This window comes from Numenius arquata, chromosome 3 (genome assembly GCF_964106895.1).
Source record: "Numenius arquata chromosome 3, bNumArq3.hap1.1, whole genome shotgun sequence".
In the NCBI taxonomy this organism is placed as follows: domain Eukaryota; kingdom Metazoa; phylum Chordata; class Aves; order Charadriiformes; family Scolopacidae; genus Numenius; species Numenius arquata.
Window position 1 is genome coordinate 6,855,431 of NC_133578.1, and position 18,643 is coordinate 6,874,073.

General features: G+C 36.1%; 1 protein-coding gene across 2 annotated transcripts; it reads right to left on the reverse strand.

The window, feature by feature from the left end:
- Nucleotides 1-3,148: 3,148 nt before the first annotated feature.
- On the reverse strand, nt 3,149-18,343 carry SPOPL (speckle type BTB/POZ protein like). Of its 2 annotated transcripts, XM_074145294.1 has the most exons (10): nt 18,266-18,343; nt 17,978-18,099; nt 17,549-17,700; nt 14,491-14,618; nt 9,849-10,026; nt 9,696-9,751; nt 7,919-8,041; nt 5,560-5,702; nt 5,422-5,475; nt 3,149-3,293 (listed from the first exon to the last, which is right to left on the reverse strand). In XM_074145294.1, exons 1-10 carry the CDS (start codon nt 18,341-18,343, stop codon nt 3,149-3,151), a joined length of 1,179 nt encoding a protein of 392 aa, XP_074001395.1. The 2 variants fall into 2 exon arrangements, with proteins under 2 accessions (XP_074001395.1, XP_074001396.1); XM_074145295.1 differs by lacking the exon at nt 5,422-5,475.
- Between the last annotated feature and the right edge of the window lie 300 nt (nt 18,344-18,643).

Here is an 18,643-nt window from a genome sequence, read left to right on the forward strand (position 1 = left end):
AATCTTCCCTTCATTACAACAGTTTCCTAAAAAAGGCACAATGTGTTCATACTTCTGCATGCAGTAAATGGACTAGGAAATAAGGATTATTTATTGAAGCATCTTCCACCCAAAGCATCTCCTTAGGAGAGGTTCAAATGGAAAAAAAAAAATAATATATATAATACATAAAAGCATTTTGACAGCAAATTGAGTCCTTATTTTTAGAAAGTCATTCTTGACAAAAAACACCGCACAGTCATACACGCACACGCACGCACACACAGGACACATGCAGGGTTCTCCCCAGAAGAGTATGGAAGCGGTGGTTCACATATATCCGAGGGACTAGTGTTGGCAAGCCAAAACGTGGCACCTTCATACATTATATTCCTAATCTGGATATAAAACTAAGAAAAAACCCCTAAGATTTCAGCCCGAAAAAAACCTGTCCATTGTACTAGATAGTTTTCTATCTGCTGCACTTAGAACTGACGACTGAGGTTTCGAAGGGCAAGCTCTTGAGATGTGGGGAATAAAAAACAAGCTACTGAATCCAAAGGAGAAGGTTGGAATTCCCAGCTATCCCATTCCAGTGAGAACACTGCATGTAGTTAATTAAAGAATAGAAGAGGTGAATAATTAGTGCACTCACTTAAGAATACAGCAACTGTTTTACCTTTTTCTTAAGAGCTGACAAACCTTGAAAACATACATAATAAATAAAATCAAATCTCAACAGATCAATTACCATGGCGGTTTGATTTTTTTTTCCTGTTAGTGTAATGTATGGTATACACTGCCTGACCTGAAAAGTGGACACTCTACGATGTAGATAATATTACAGCACAGTGTCTGACATTTTTTTGGTACAAGTGTGCTATTAAACTACTTAAAAAAAAAAAAAAAAGGTTTCCATAAAAGTCCTTAAGCTTTCCATTCGCTTACTGTATGTCATTATACTTTAGAACAAGATGAACTGGACAATCATTACAGCATTAAATATTCAAGTCATTTCGTATGTTAGAGCTGCAAGTTTTACCAGTGATGAGGATGAGGATATATAGTCCTAACGCATTACACAGCGCAGCAAAAACATCACTATTTTGGAGGGACCAATTTCCTTTACATCTTATTGTGAAGAATGCTTACGAGACCTTCTTTTAGATATATATTTAAAAATTGATAAAAGGATAAATCTCTGTAAATATATAATCTGATGCCTTATGTACTATTAAAGTTTCTGATTTTACACTTTATCCATCATAAAGATTTAGTTAGAAGATAAGAAGAAAATGCATGTTTAGAGGTTATTTTATTCTTCAAAATTGGACTGGGCATTTTTTCCAATTTACCTTTGCTAATGGTTTACTAGATGCCAAAGTATAAAACTATATACTCTTTCCTCTAAAAACTTCTTTCAGAGCAATTCAGATGAATCTCAATGAAATGAGGATGGAGACAGATTTTAAGATAGTAAACAATCTGAAATTCTTCCTCTCTCATCCCTGCATAATTCTTTTTTTTTAATAGGCAAACTAAAAACCCTTACGTAAATAGGTTTATAAATTAGGTGAAATTTCCTCCCATTCCCCACTGCTAAACCCAAGTCTTCCCAAAAAAGAAATATAGCATATTATCACTATTACAGTAAACTCAATGCAATAACTCGGGAAACATTTAGAGTGTGCACTACTGCAGACTTTTCCTCCCAATTGTAAACAAAGCTATCAAACACTGAGGATGTTGATATTAAAGCTAAAGTTCATATAATAAAGAACTGGCCCATGACAAGCAGTTTACAAATGTTTCATCCTTTTCACATTATGCAGAATTTCAATACCATCCACAATGCTAGTACAATAACTGAAATGCAAGAGCGAGCAAGTCTCTGCTTGCAAATAACATCTGACATTTCAGGGAAATATTCCTCTTGACATGTACATAACCTTCCCAGGTGTTAATGGAAGCTGCGCGCACATGTCAAGATGGGAAAAATCCCTTCCAAGTTTTACCATTCACATGCCTTTTTCAAATAAGCAAAAAATATTCTGTTACTTAAATATGAAAGCTTGCAATAGCCACCTTCAATTGAGTCTTAAAAGGACATGCCTTTCTTTTCTAACAAAACTAAATCCCATGTGGCTGTGGGCATCTCAAAATGTATCTAAAAAGTTAAGCCACAATTACCTGTACCTCATTAATTCATCAAAAGCAAAATATATATGTACCACACAACATACAAAAGTTACACATTAAAAGTGCATATTCGGAATCCATTTGGCCCATTTCTTCAATTTACATTTGGTCATTCTACGCATCCTTTACTCTTCTATGTAACCATACATGTTGGATATTTTTTTTCCATATACAATATTATTCTGTTTTCACATTGAAGTCTTTACCTCTTGTTCAGTTCTGCATTAAATGTAAACTAATGATGGACCATAAAGAAACACAAGCAAGAGATTTATTCTGTGTTTCTTTTTACCGTTTGGACAGCTTTGACACACACACACAATAAGCATTACAAACTGTAATGAAAATACATTTTTGGGCCAAACCATTGCATATTTGCCCCCACAATGAAAAATAAATTATGTTCAAAGCAGTATATTGCCATAAATAGCCTGTAGGCATTCGCTGAAGGTAAACAGGCTCTCTCTATATTTAGCACTCGTTTAAGGTACATTGTGTGCCTCTGGTTCAAGCGCTTTTAACGAGAGGCTAGTTAAAACCTTCCAGTTAGCACAGGACCAAACTATAATCATTTTTTATTTTCTTCTGAAAATAATGGAAGATCCCTTTCAAAAAATTAATCTTCAGTTATCAACTTTACTGCATTATGGAGCTAGTGCAATCCTGCAGAGCCTAGTCAAAAAGACAAGGCACATTAAAAAATAATAATAAAAAAATCAAGATACATTAGACTATATGGACTAGAGAGTCATTGAAGATAATTTAAGGCCTTTCAGTGAATTAGAGTAATCAGTCTAATTTAAAGCTGAGGATTAAACCATAAATTATCCATCTGAAAAGCAAACAATAGGCTTTTTCAGCTTCTGTTCTGTGGACAAGGATAACAAAAACTCTTGTTATGGTTTGTGAAAACACCTCTGGACATGGAGGAGTAGAGTCAATTCAATTTCTCTAAAGTTCATGGAAGATTTCATGACTGTTTTAGCCGTTTGCGTGGAATGCCAAACTGTGGACACTGTGCAGATGCTAGTGCGCGAAAGGCCTCTGCTACTAAGTGAGGGTGGGAGTGGATCATGGACTTCCAGCCTGCTGTTTCCATTATGTCTGTTGCTTGGCTGAAAACAGAAGTATTAAAGAACAGTCACACAATTTTACAAAGCAAACGCACAATATGCACGGTGGAGAAGAGCAGGCAAGGCAGAAATACCGCAGAAAAGCGGCTGAGCACGGTGAGACAAAAGACTTCACAAATGTCCCTAAGGATGCCATTGGAAAGAAGCAGTAAATTGCAATTTGGGTATATTAATATCATCACATGTAGGACACAGGGCACTTATTCTGCTCTACTCAGTATCAGCAAGACCTCAGCTAGAGAACTGCATCCAATACTGGGCCCCGTGTTAAGATAACTCCCTTGGAATTGCTCAGGAAAAACAGTAAAAATGATGAGGAAAACTAAAGGAAAATGAGGTCTAGTGTAGAGAAGAAAAGCAAGGGAAGACATGACAATCTCATTGCATAGAAGGGCATGCTCAATTTGAGGAGAGAAGGATGACAAGATGAATCAGCCAAAACTGCAGCAAAAATGATGTAGTTCATATATTAGAAAAAGCCACGAAGACGCATTAGCTAGCTGACTACAGAACTCTTCACTGGGAGCTCGCAGTTTGAGTACCAGTGGAGCATACTTGAGAATATTCACTTTTTCTTCAGTACAAGACCATGGATTACACTCAGAATGGTTTTCTATAGCCACTGTTGATTTTTAACTAATGGAAAAGCAACAACAGATTTCAGCAAGTATCGCACTGACATCCAGGAGATTAAAAACAATGTATTTCTCAATGTATATATTTACTGGTTTTGTGAAATAATATAAAACGAAAGCATAGAGTTCACTCTGCACATGAAGAGCATTACACCAGTAGGGATGCATGCCACATTGACACAGGATACATTTGTAATTTGGAACCACCGGCTTATGCATCAATCCCAATTTTCCATTGCCTTACATTTTCAAAAGCCTCTGATGAGCACCCTCATACCCTCAGGAACAATGTCAAGCATAAAGTTGGCAGCTGACCTCTACACTATATGATGTCTCAAAAACCTTCTGCAGATTTCTTATGCAAGCTTTTAATCTTTTGCTGGAAGTCAGTAAAGGTAAGTGCCTTGAGAAACAATACCAAAGTTCAGACTCCCTGGTGCCCAGAGTCAGTAAATTAAGCCAGGACCTCTCACGTGATTTCCTTGATTTATTGTAGATGCTTTAGCTGCAGCAAAGATGGCCAGCATCTTTACTAGCAATTATCCAAGACGGAAGTTAACTCAGTAAGTTCCAAATCACTTGAGAAGGAACACATCGACTAGTTTACATTGTTATGCGTTTTGACATCTTTATTAGTTTTTCTACTGGTGTTTCACTATTTCCCTTCTACCATCTCCTACATCATGCTCAATCACTAGGACTATGAAGACTTTTTTTTTTAAAGGAGAAACACTCCTTAAAAAAACCCACTTTAAAGTAACTGGTATAACACAGCTTTTAACTTCTCTGGAGATTGTGATGGTAAGAAATAAGAGCTCTGCTGTCCTTTCACTGCTTCAGCCTACCACTGGCTATTCTGAAGCTGGCTGTCTTCTATTCCACGATTCCCTCGAGCTGCTCTATACTGCAATCAGTCCTACAGCCTGAACTACACTTTCTCAATCTACTTCCAGTGAAGGCATAAGCACTTACGGAGTCAGCCAGATCAGAGGGACCTGACTGACTAGTTGCATGGCCTCCACAATACTAGTGCTGACATGTGGGAAGATGCACAAACATGTTGCCAAAGGCAAAAAGAGCAACCGCCCTCCTTTCTTTGGAAATCCTGCAGGCTCAGATTGACCTAAGCAAGCCTTGAAACCACACCAGGGTTGCCACTCCTCCAGGCACAAGCCTAGTTAGTCAAGAGAATGGCTTCCTTTCTCTTGTGGTGGCTGCTGCCACCATCCCACAGCACCAATATCCCTAGGAGGAGAATGAGAACTAGCTGTTATGATATCAAACTGGAGGGCAGTTAACTTTCCCTATCATTGAAAGGGAAAGCCGCAATCATAAGTGGGGTGGCACCTGCTGAATCCCACTTTACTTACAGTCAGTGATTGGCCTCAGTAGTGTGGAAATGAAGCAACAGTTCTTAAGATCTGCAGTCTACTTAGCAGTGTTTGTACAGAACATCACGAGGCAGGGAAACTTACTTGCTATTCCAGTTTTTCCCATCTTTACACCCAAGTTGTCTAAGAACACTGCACCTGTAAGAGAGAACTGTGCTAATATTGAAAAGGTACACAAAGCATAAATACAAATACATTTAGAGTCTCATAAATATTACTTGCCTGTTAATAAAGTCTATTGCTTGTGCTTTTAACTGTTCAGCGCTGTGCAAATCTGCGAGGATAAGAATGTCAGCAACATTTTCTACCGAGAGGTTACTACAGAGTGCTTCCTCACACATGACCTTCAGCCGTTCCAGTGCATACTGACAAAAGAAAAAACTACACTAATCATTCTTCAAACTCATTCTTTCTACCGTTATCTCTACAGTTTTTAAGACAATTCCAGTCATGAAAATGCTAGGTGCCTCCCAAGCTTACGATCAAACCACTTCCAAACATGTTATTCAAAATTCAGTAAGCTGCACTGAAGAGTCCTCAAATGCTAAAACATGCATTGGGTTTGACACAAACCGATCATGCTTTACTAGGAAAACTTTTAATAAAACAACAAAAATAACTCATTTAGAATTTTTTCCTTCAGTTTGGGAAGGGAGGAAAAGCAAGGAACAGACACAAGCTCTTTATCAAAATCATCATTAGACAGGTTTATGTCTCAAAGTGAGAGGCAGGAAATTATAGAGTGGAAAGTTTCATAAAACTGCCCAAGGTAAAAATACATCAGCCTGTTCAAAACTAGCTTGTTCCAGGTTTACCCCCACCCCCATCTCTGAATTTCTTAATGTCTTCCATACCTTTGACACAGCCTACCAGAAAATTGATGTAAAATAATTACATTCCCATATTATATTTTGCATGAATAAACTGAGCTGCTTTTTTGAAGGATGTCATAGTCTGAGCAGGTTTCATTCAGCTGTATACATTTCTACTGAGATCTTACCCATTCCGTTTAGTTTAGCATCCTTCAGATACAGTTTTCGAGTTTGAAAAGAATTTTAGACGTATAAGCAGCCTATATTCAAGTTGCCGCTCACACATTTCTATTACCAACTGTTCCATTCAACAAAAATGCCACTGAAGTGAAATTATCAGTTTAACTTCTATGTTTCGAGACCTATGCGGTTTTACTTCTGTTTTATTACTATACTACTTCTCTGGATACTTCTATTTAGGGTAAGTAAGCATCAGTTATAACAAATCTGTACCTACCAGATAATACAGCAGTGAAAGTGCCTTTGGTAATATACAGAACACTCATTTTTAGATTATTTCACATTCAGAAGGAACAGCAGAAAGTTCCTCGCATTTTTTAACTGTTACAAAAAAAGCTATAGGGACCTCCTAGCTCACTATTTTTATTTCCTGCTATTGCAGACAATCATACAACTGTACCTTATAATATTCTCTACACTTATCAATTATGCTCTAAATAAAGGCTAGCATTCATAAAAGAACCTCATTTCACCTTCCTGCTTGGATGTACTGAAACTTGACAAATATCATCAGTTTTAGAATATGAGGTGCCGGCAATGAGAGGTGAAAAGAATGAGTGATAAGTCACCAAAGCCAGGGCAGCACCAGGTCAAGAGATCTTTAAAAATTAGAACACATCAAGTTGACAGGAAAAAAATTACAATTGTTTCTTGAAATCAACTACTGGGGTGACTTATCTTATAGAACTTATACTAGGATTGATCTGTGGTGAAAACTGCCTTCTCGTAATGTTTTACAGATATGATTGCACAACCAATTCAGAAAGTTTAAGAAATTGCCATACTCTCAGCTGAGAGTGAATACATTTCAGATTACACACACTGAAGTGAATATTTTCTGGATTCTAAACTACTTATGCCTCCTCAGGGAAAGACAACTGTCTCTCCTCTGAGGATAACTAACTAAAATTTCAAGTCAAGCTGTAACACAGTGAAGGAAAAACAAGCTATTGGGTCAAGTTTTTAAGAAGTTAGACAACTGTGAGTTATGATATGAAAGGGAATAATCACACCTTAATCGCTAAGTCCCCTCATCTCAAAAATCATAGTAGAAAAAGTATTTCACAGAACAACAATTTAAAGAGTAGACAAAATCCCAATACAGAAGAGATGAAAGCTTAGAACTAGTAAGTTTGTAGGGAAGACAAAAAGATGAAAATTCTGAAGTAACAGTACTTTAGGGAGCACACTTAATTCAAAGACTTGTATAAATCCTCTTCAAGAATACAAAGATCTAGGATACATTTTATTCAAGACCGATTTTCCAAGTCATATTAATGGTCCCCCATTTCTAGAAAAACTTTAGATAGTAAATATGCTTAATTTCTGAAACATATCTGGTCAAGAAAGATTTCCCAGCTTTCTACTAGTAGAAGTCTATTCTTTCCCATCTTTCTCCATTTCTGACATTTTTCATATTTTAAAAAAAAAATCAAAATATATTTCAATGGGAAAAAAGATATTTTCTTTGTAGAAGAACATTCTACTAGGAAATATCAGGTTTGAGAACTTAGTAGTCAAGTACTTACTTTGTCTGCAGCTGCCAACAAGTTGTCGGCCATTTTTTCAAGGTTTGGTGCTTTTCCCGTGTAAATGAATCTCATCATTTCTTTAAAAACTTCAGGGTCTACATCATTTATTTCTACACGATTCTGGTAGAGAAGAATAATCAATAAAAGCCTCTGGGATTTAGCCACAACATTAAAATGAAGATATCAAATATTATCTGCATTCATGCTACAAGTTCTCATTTGTCATCCATCATATAAAATCCTTACAAATTTAAGGTAACATTCAACAACATTAAGAAGAAATCAAAACCAGTAGCTCTTAAAATCAGGTAGAAATCGTTGGAAAACCTTTGGCAATGAAAAGTAATTGCAGTTTTTTTTCTAGGAATGTCTAACTCTGGAGTCTATCGCACAGACTGTACATAAAAATCAAGGCACAGCTTCAGGAATATTTAAAAACACTGCTGAGTTTCCAACCTGACAATGATGTGCTTGGAATATCCGAAGTCAGAGCAGCAAACAGAACGAAGGGAGCCATTTTTGGCTTGACTTAAATTGAATCAACACAGCCTACGGTTTTTTTCCTCAGAATCCAAAAAGCAAAGAAGCACATCATGTTGCTAAAGGCCTTCCTAACAAATCTGTGGCATTGCATGTTTGACCCTATCCTCTAATAGTATCCCCTATAGGCAATTAACAAAGTAGGAAATTATGTCAAAGATGTAGAGGCAGGAACCAGACTTTTGAATGGAGTACAAAAAGCACAGGCTGTCAACACAAAAAATGTACATGTTCTGGTTTCTTATCCTCTGAACCACATACAGTATTTACAAGTAGGGCTGTACTGAAGATTTACTGCTAACATGAAGGCAAAGGTCCCCAGGACAACACGTTACTGAAGCTGAGACAGATTTCTTTTAGTCCAGAAATCCCAATAAAATGCTTCCAATATTCCAATTCTGCCCATGAAAGTTCCCAGATTGGAGAAGTGCGGGGAAGAAAAATGCCGTGTTTGTGAAACTCAACTATAGTACAGCACCATATTCATCTGATGGATTTATTCACACAAGCGGCATCGCTGCAGCCTCTAAGACCAAGTGATGATCATCTATTACAATCTTTCAGTGAGCTGATCAGTTCCTTGCCTTTTCATGGATTCTGCCTATAGCCGACCCATTTTAGATATTCTTCTTCATGAAAGACACAAACAACTCCTCACTGAGAGAGATATCAAGTGCATAAAAGCAGAAGCTGCTCTCTCTGCTGATTAAGTAACTATCCATCCAAAACACTTACACAGGTCAAGTGCCTGCAGAAACTGTGAAGGAAAAGGAGCCCTTCGCTGCCTCGGGGCTTAATCTGAGTCACCATTCACCTGTTGTTTGTGTCCTAGCTACCATATAAAATGTTTTAATACAATATAGTGAAACCTTAATCAAGTCAATCAGCTTATGTGAGGGTTTAAACTAAAGCAAAAAGTGGCAGCAGTTACTAGGCCAATTGAATCAGTAGCTAATATTAAAAAAATACAACCAACAAAACACAGATCTAGGGCAGATAGAAGTACTTGAAAGTACAAATCCTCCAGAATCCTTCCACAGTTGGCCCTTCCCTGTCTGCACAAAGAAACTCCTGCAGAACTCACCAAGAAGTGTTCAGGAGTAGCACCTCGTCCACTCATGCATCATCATGCAGTACTCATCTTCCTCAATTTGCAACACTTCCAGTTTTCTGCAATTTTTACCTTTTTCACAGTATAAAATATTTACATGTAAAACTTTTCAGTAAGTCTTACCTTTTTGCTTTCCTCCATTTCATGTTCAAACATTGCATTAAAAACTGGAGATCGTGCTGTAGCAAGAAAAGTAATACTACATAAATATAATCAAATTTTAAACTTTTAGCAATTTTAATTACAAAATAATAGCAATACAAAAGTAGAAAGTACCTGCAAGGACAGATTTATGAGCTTTGAATTCTTGTCCTCCTACATAAAAACTGCAATCTGTAAATCTTGTTGTTTCCCAGAGATTCCCTAAATCTTCTGCTAGTCGACATTCAGGTACCTTCAAAGTGTTTGTATTAGACTGTCCTGATATATTTACTGAGTCTTGGACCACGCTTACCTAACAGAAAATCACAGCAAGACAACTCCTTCATAACTGAATGCCAATAATAATTAAATTACAGTACCTATTGCTAGAATTTCAGCAATTCCAAAGCAAAGCAAAAAAAACGAGTGGTGTTTCCGGCATTAGGCCAGAACCATAAACCAATGCTTTACACTTTACTTTTAAATAACATAAATAGGGCTTTAAAGACTCTTAACATTGTGCATTTATCCAACCAAAACAAAAAGAAAGAGCATAATAGAAATGCCACAGTAAATAAGTCAAGGACATAAATGCTTCTTGAGATGCCAGTGGGACTGAAAAAAAAGTTAATGCTACTTCAGAGATAAATTAATAGTTCAATGCTCCCCATACATTTAAGTAAAATATATACAATACAAAATTCTAAACAGATCATCAAGATCACAGAAAAGATTCATAAGACTATTCCATAGAAGTTTTGAATAGTATGATATCCTAATTTAATCACAGTAAATCCATACTTAACCTGCAAGGTCATAATGCAAACAAAGTGCAAGTAACATAGCTCCTTCATTATTTCATTTTACTGTGTCCAGCTGAGGCAGGAATCACAAATGATTGTCCTCCAAACAAGGTTAAAACTCATTATTTTAGAAATATAATTCACTAAAGTATAAAATGTAAGGTAAGTAACTTCAGTAACGAAACACATGCTCGTAAGATGTAATTTTTGTACAGAACTAGTTAAGAAAACTGAAATATGTGTACCTGAAGTGAATATATTGCCATTATTCCCTGTGTTTAAGTCTTTCACGTAAGAAGTAAACAGGACAGTAGCACTCTTACTTGCTTTTTTCAGGTATCTTTCCACACTAAGGCATTTTAATCAGTATATTAGGAAAACAGAAGAGCTCAGCAGGTTTTACTTCTGTTGTCTAAGCACACACCTGAGAATAAAACCTTCATAAAGAGAGCCAAGATCTTCATCACTGCATCTCCCAAATACAGAAAATTAGGATTATATATTAAGAGAAAATGCTGATACTGTCAAGATGAGTGCTTTGTTTGATTTCCAGAGGCACGGCATCTGGAATAAATCTGGCATAATGCAAAAATAGTACAGCTAAGCTTCACAGAAAGTGAGAGCACTGCAAACCAAACTCCAGATCAGAAGAAGAGGATGATCCAATTAAGACAGCAGCTTGGGGATTTGAATCGTTGCCTAATTCCCTGTTTCATCCCATACCCTCTTGTGATTAGAAGAAATTCCTTTATATTCTTCCACCTTTTAAAAGGAAAAAAAATACCCCAAAGCTCTACAAAACTCCGCTTTCACAGTAAGACTATACATTTACAACACTGAAATATCTCTAGAGGTATTGTAGACTCTATTTTACAGTTTTCATACACACAGAGTGCTTTCATGCTTTCAGGAGATATACATACACACAAACGGAGTTTTAGCTTAGCAAAGCCAGTCTTCTCCTGTCAGAGTTCTGCTGCTCCAGAGACTTGACTCAAAGTTCATGATCCGAGTTGTCCACACAGCGTCCTCTTGTGAGCTATAGACAGTGTCTAGGAAGGTCATCTACACATTCTTCACTCACACTTAAGCTGATCTCTGATGTTCCAAGCTTCTGCTATTTTAGAGGGGTTTCTAATATATATCGATAGTTGTGCAACACAACAATTTGCTATGACCCATCCTTTTTAGGGATAGCCCAAGCAAAATTTTAATTCAAGTCTCCTACATCCGAATGGCCTGGCATGTATTGTCTATAGGTTGTCACAATTTCTAAAGATCCTAAATCAGACAGGGGTCTGATATTTCCTATCTCACTTTTCCAGATGGTATGCTTAAAATCAAGTGCATTTTTTTTTAATTTATTTAAATGAAGCTGAAATCCAATCAAGTCAATTCCACATAACTCATGTTAAAAGTGACTGTTTCACGATTGTCTCAACACCTGATACCAAACGCTTACTTCAGGCACCTTAAGAGTTGTATTTACAAAAATCACTCACAGAAGTGAAGTTATATCTTCCTTAAACTGCAGGATGATGAGGAGATGCTAGAAATAACAAACAATTTATCTAAAAGAGAAGTACCAATCTAGCCAGATTTCCAGGTACTCCACAAAGTCTGATTTACTTTATTTCTTAGGAAGCTGTGCACACACACTTTAGGGGCACAGGACCCGTTTACATCGCATAGTCTCATATGTAAGAGTATATAAAAATGTATAAACTAGGACTTGAACAAGTTCTGTGTGTGATGACAGTTAATGTGGATAACATGTATCATATTCTTGGGTTTGAATCTGTTGTGGTCTTACAGCAAAGATGATGTAAGGGACTACTCTCTCCATGAGAGCTAGGTAAGAAATCTGTAAAAGCACTCACGACAAAAAACATCCCTGCAGAGAATTTACTATTCTGTTAGCAAATGAAAATATTTGCAAGATTTCAGTAATTTCAGATTATGTGAAAAGCGAGAACTGAGTGAAATAGAGATCAGTTTCCTCAGAAAAATAAAATAATGAAGTTGTATTTCATCAGTAGGTCACTTGTCGGTGGCAGCGCTAGACTTTGCAAAGTATTTAACCTAATAACCCTTCAGAGCTTCCAATCTAAGGATATATCCAACTGATCTTAAGAACATTTGGCAACACAGAAGGAGTATCTTTGCTGCCCAGAAGACTAAATAATCCTTCTGCAGCCCAACAGGGAGTAAAGAAGAGCCAAGCAGCGCAGTTGGTACTGAGTGACCTTTACTAAATACCTGCTAGATCCGGTACGTTTTATTCAGTCAAGTGCAATATGGTTTTAAGAAGTGGCAAGTCAGTCTTCTGACTAGGATACAAGTAGGAAGGCAAACACAGGAATCAGAATTTACAGTTCAAAATTTTAAAAGGACAAGAACTTCAGACTTTTCTATAGAAACGGGTCCTTCAAACAACAACTGTTATTTCTAATGACAGCCAAAGAGCTAGAACATCACACCCAAATAAATAGATTTTAAAAATATTTGGGTTTCCAACTTTTTATTTTAGCCTGAAACAAGCCACAGTTATTTTAATATGCTCACTGCGTGCGACTAAATGTTGTACTTCCTTCAGCATTTATAATCAGGGTAGGTCAAACACTTCACAAAAGCCACTCACATTAGAACACTGAGAAGTTTTGTAGGGAAACAGGCATATTTAAAGATTAGCATCAACATTTAAACAACAATGCTTCTCTCTGGAAAATTAAATATTTGTTTGGTTGGTTTTTTTAAATCAAACTTTATCTCTAAAATTAGATAGTGACCTATTTCCAAAACAAAATACTATTTTTAAGAGCTGTTCATTCACATCAAAGTATTCATTACCAGGAAAACTTAAAGTGAGAAAATACTCAAAAGTATCTTTAGAGAACCATAAAACACTTGTTACATCTGCTTTTATCACTCAAATAATTGTATTCATAACAAATTTATCATGCAGCTAATTTAACTTGTCTAAGTGAAAATAAGATGCACTATATTTGCAATATCTAGTCTCAGGGGCCACATTTCAATTATTCTTCCTACAGAGCATAATGACATATAATTAAATTGTAATCTTGCCAAGACAATTTTACACATTTTCTGTAAATACACAGATCAAAGCAAACTTATTAGCAGTTAGAGCATCTATCATCCTCCTAAGCCACTAATCACTTTATGGCAGCAAAGATAACTGGCCAATGTATATTTGACATACACTGTTACTTACATTGCAACTTTCTCTAGTTTCCATTTTTAACACTGAGTAAGCATTTTACTGAATTTTAATATGACAATTTAGGTTACCAACATAACCGATATTATAAAATTGACCTATAATCTACCATGAAGTTAAATTTATACCACAGCTCTCAGTACTAATTCTCAGTATTAAGCAGTCCTTCTACAAGATACATTTTATTTTCAGAACAAGCGCAGGTAACAATTACTACAAAAATAAGTGTTCAATTTATTTGAAAGAACGATTCATTGGTTAAAGCCATCAATTATGATATTACAGGAATATAGATTCTGACAGCGAGTTGACTTTTTGTATAATGCAAACCAGCATGCAGACGTTTCCTTTTGCTTATCCAGTGAAAAACAATTCTATAATTCCAAATACAACTTCCTTAAATAAAAGTGACCTCTGTAAAATACTAATTCTACAGACAGCACGTATCAGCGACCTTTTGCATAAATAATTCTATAGTCAATTCTAATGTAATCCTAACAAATCCATGGAGAATACCAACAGTTTACAATCAATCAATTCAGACATTCTATACTTCAGGATACATCTATCAAAAACAAAACAATGCAGATAAAGCAAGCAGATGTTCATCTTACTATAAATACAGTTTACAGCAGACAACTTTTATAGCGTATTACTTTACATCCACATAAACCTCTATTTATTAGAGCAGAAAACATTTTCTTTAAAAGTTAACCACTTAAACTATACTCACCTCACAAAATAACGTAAGCTTGTCATCTGGGAGAAGACCATTAGCTTCATCTAGTAAAAAATCTCTTCGGATAAATTTCTTAAAACCCCAGTCCTTGCCTTGCACAAATCGATATGCTCTTTGGCTTTCTGATAAAAAAAAAACACCACCAGTGTGTACAAATAAAGCAAGTTAAATAAAAATATTAAGAAATAATAACACCTAAAAATTCTATATTAAGGCTAAGTGTTAATCCCAAAATGAACCAGCTTAACACATTTGGATCATGTGTCACGTTTTTAGGAAATCCACAACTGATTAAAACTTAATGTTGTAATAGTGTTATTTTATAAAACACTCAATAAAACTTAACAGAGCACAATTTGCAATTCAAACCATATCATCTCCTTAGATGTTATCTTAGGCAAGAGAGGAGTTTTTCAGCTAATGTTTAAGAATGCCAATGTGTCAAAACAAACTCTTCACAGGGAAGTACCATTACAATGAATTTGTCATCACAAATGCATTCTGACAACACTTCTGCAGTTGTCATAACAATCTGTTTTGACTTCTTCCTGAAAATAAAAATCTTGAAATTATTTCGAAATACAGTAAAAGCATTAAAGCTAAACAAAAATAAATGCTTTCAAGTAACAAACTATTTATTTGGTCATAAAAATATATTATTTCTATTTACCTTTTAGCCATCGCTATGAGTTATTTTTTTAATCTATCAGATTTGCTAATTTTATATATACATATAGATAGCATTCTTCTATAATGTCCAAAATAAAGACATCAGGAAAGCGACTTCTCTACACCAGTTAACTTGGTACCTTTTACTGTTATCAGCAAGAAACAGAGTTAACTCTCTGGAATTAAATGATCAGTAGCAATTTAAGTACACAAAACTACGAATATAAAGCAGCATAAAAGTGTAAATGTATTTTTTTCTTTCTAATAAAGTTAAAATGTTATTTAGTTACCTATTTTATACACAGTTTCATCACTTGAAGCAGCAGCCTATGCATGAATTATCAATTTACAAAAGACATCTACAGTCAGGCATCATTATACTGTATAAATAAAAACAGAGCAACTCCAGAAGCAGATGGCAAATGGCTGGAAAGTCCAAGAAACAAGATTTCTGTTGGTAGTTTTCCAAAATTAAAAGATGTTTATAATTCCTGTGCTGCCAACTACAGGACAGCTATTGCAGAAACCAAAGACACATGTACTCATAGGATTTTGGGGTTTTAGCACCCTGTGATTATTGGCATTTAAAGTACCGCTTGGCAGATAATCTTTAGATTCCCCAAAACCTTCCAATCTACATTGCGTGTCCCTCATTTAGGACAGCATTACGAAGAAAGCTCTCAGTTTACTGATTTCCCAGAAAATATAAGTCTCTCTCTGAAGTGCCTGTAAACTCATGTACCTGAGCATGGGGAAGAAAGAGGAGGAATTAGGGGTCTCGGCTATGATCTCCTTGGTCTCACAGAGACATGGTGGGACAGCTCACGCAACTGGAGTGGATGGGTACGGGCTCCTTAGGGAGGCCAGAACAGGAAGGTGAAGCAAAGGAGCTGCCCTTTATACGAGGACCACAGGAACACACGGAGCTCTGCCTTGCGATGGGTGAGAGGAGCCAGACCACAGTTTATGGGTCAGGATTAGAAGGCAGACCAATGTGAGCAATGTCGTGCTCAGCATCTGCCACAAACCTACTGATCAGGAAGAAATAGGTGACTGGCAGTAGGGGTCCTGATGGACAACAAATGAACAACAGCCTGTAATGAACCCCTAAGGCAAAAAAGGACCAGCAGCATCTAGTTAAACACTAGACTTGGTTGCCCAGATAAGCTGTAGAGTCTCAATTCTTGGACATATTCAAAGCATGGCAGGTCCTAAGCAAACTGGGCTTAGCTGACCTGGCTTTCAGGAGGAGGTTTGGACTCGACAACCTCCAAAGGTCCCTTCTAACCTCAACAATTCTGTGATTCTATGATTATCTCAAAATATTTTTTGATGGTGTATCACACACTGCAGTTTCATTCAATTACATAAACTGTATAGAAGTGCAGCTTTGTTCATACATGCTCCAGAACCAGTAGGTTTGCAGGGACTGAAGCAACCAACGCCATCAGTGGAAGAGGATAAACGGAGTGAAATATATACATTTACTTTCCTCCAGAAAAGTCCAACCATTTAATTTTTAGATTTGAACTCAGTTTTGTGCATTTACTTCAAAGACTGCAAGCGGGCCCAGTTACATAAGGACAAAGTACCATGAACTCTGGGTACGAGTGCTGGAGAACTATAGAATTTTCAGAAAAAAAAATTCAGAACTTGGAACCGAACGGACCCTGCAAGATCTCTCACATCCTGGAGCAGAAGGGAAGAAAAGTAGACAGATTCTTCATATCCAGGACGAGCTACAGCACAAAACTCAGTGCAGACCAGCATTAAATTACATATTTTCATGAGAATTCCAGCTTTCCCAAAAAAGAGTTTCCAATGAAGGTTGTGCTTATAAGTTTGAAACGAAGAGCCATGCATTTTTCATATCAAGAAGGCAATTAAATCACCGATTATTTCAAAGTCTTCTAATTCCTTGGGTACATGGCTCATGTTTTTAAACTGATTACAGCGTAAATCAGAGGAAATAGACCAAAACATTGTAAAGGAGTGTCTGAAAGAACAACCATGCGTGTTTATCCTAATTAACTATGGAAATCAAACACTTCTTCTACTGTACCTAGAAACAAGCAAATACATCCCTACTAACAGGAAGCAAGAATAATCTGCTAGAAAACCTAAGTGACAAGAATCTGGAGTGACAGCAGTTAGTAATGCACTGTAATTTATACTGCTCAGGATAGAATTAACATAGCTCAGTGATCAGAAATGTGTGAGACATGACTAAGATTTTTAATTTAAGTTTCTAAAAGGATATTTAAAAAAAGATATTTTCAAAGTTTCTCAGTATTAAATTCTGTTCTCAATAGAACAACTACAACACTGATTTTCTTTAGGATGTTCTTACAAATCTATATGCAATACATTCAGAATCCCTTACCCATTGCTTTTGTTTCTTCTCTTTTAGCATTCAGCAGGGAAAATTTGAATTTTGCTCTGACTTCACTTTTTGGACAACTTACTAAAAGCAAATATAACGACAGGTAGTCTTTGCTTTCATCATCTAATCCCTTTGGATTCACTCTCAGGCACCTGAAAGAAACACAGAAATTGTACATTTTGAAATTGCATCCAGAATAAATTCAGAAATAATTTTTATATGATACAATGATACATGCTACCAAAACAAACGTTTCCCTTATGACTGTTGAAACTTTGAAATTAGAACAAATACATACCTACAGTAACATTTCAAGAGATGTCTGAGTTTTAATATTTATTTGCAATTTAACTTTGCAACTTTCGTGAGTGGAAAAAAAAAATAAATCAATAACCAAACTCAAAGCAGTTACTAGAATAAAGACCTTACCACTTCATTTTGTCATTTGGCCCTGATGAAAAGGTAGAACTCTTTAAGACTTCACCCATTTCTTCTCGGCAAAAACTGAAGTTATTAATGGTCCACATGTAGGAAAATTTTACTACTTTAACCTGAACAAAAGATGCAGAAAAGGTCAATAAAATTTAACTTACATATCAAGCATTAACTATGAGAATTAGTTAGAACGTCAGAACAAGTCAATAATTCTAGGTTTTGTTTTTTTTAAAATTGTAATTATGTCTAGAAAATAAAGCCATTGGAATTTACGAAGATTACCTGTGTGTAACACCAGCTTTCAGCCACAGGTCCACTGGACATCTCCCCAGGAGGAGGTGGGGTGGGAACCCTTGACATTGCCACTTATTGCAGGTTTATAGTATCAAGATAGCAATCCAAACTTCAGTAATTCTCCTAAAAAGGGTGAACAAAACCCATGAATTACTTTTAAAGTGTGAAAAAAAAAATCCATATTTTGATATCCATATTACAGTATTTACTAAATGATGCATCTGAAAATTAAGCTTGAAAAGAGGACAATGGCATTGCTATTTAGATAAGGTAGGTGTCACATATGAATGATTCCTTGTACTCAAAATCTACAGGCTGAATCCTCGTGCAATACTACACAAAAGCAAGTGCCCGTGCACCATACAA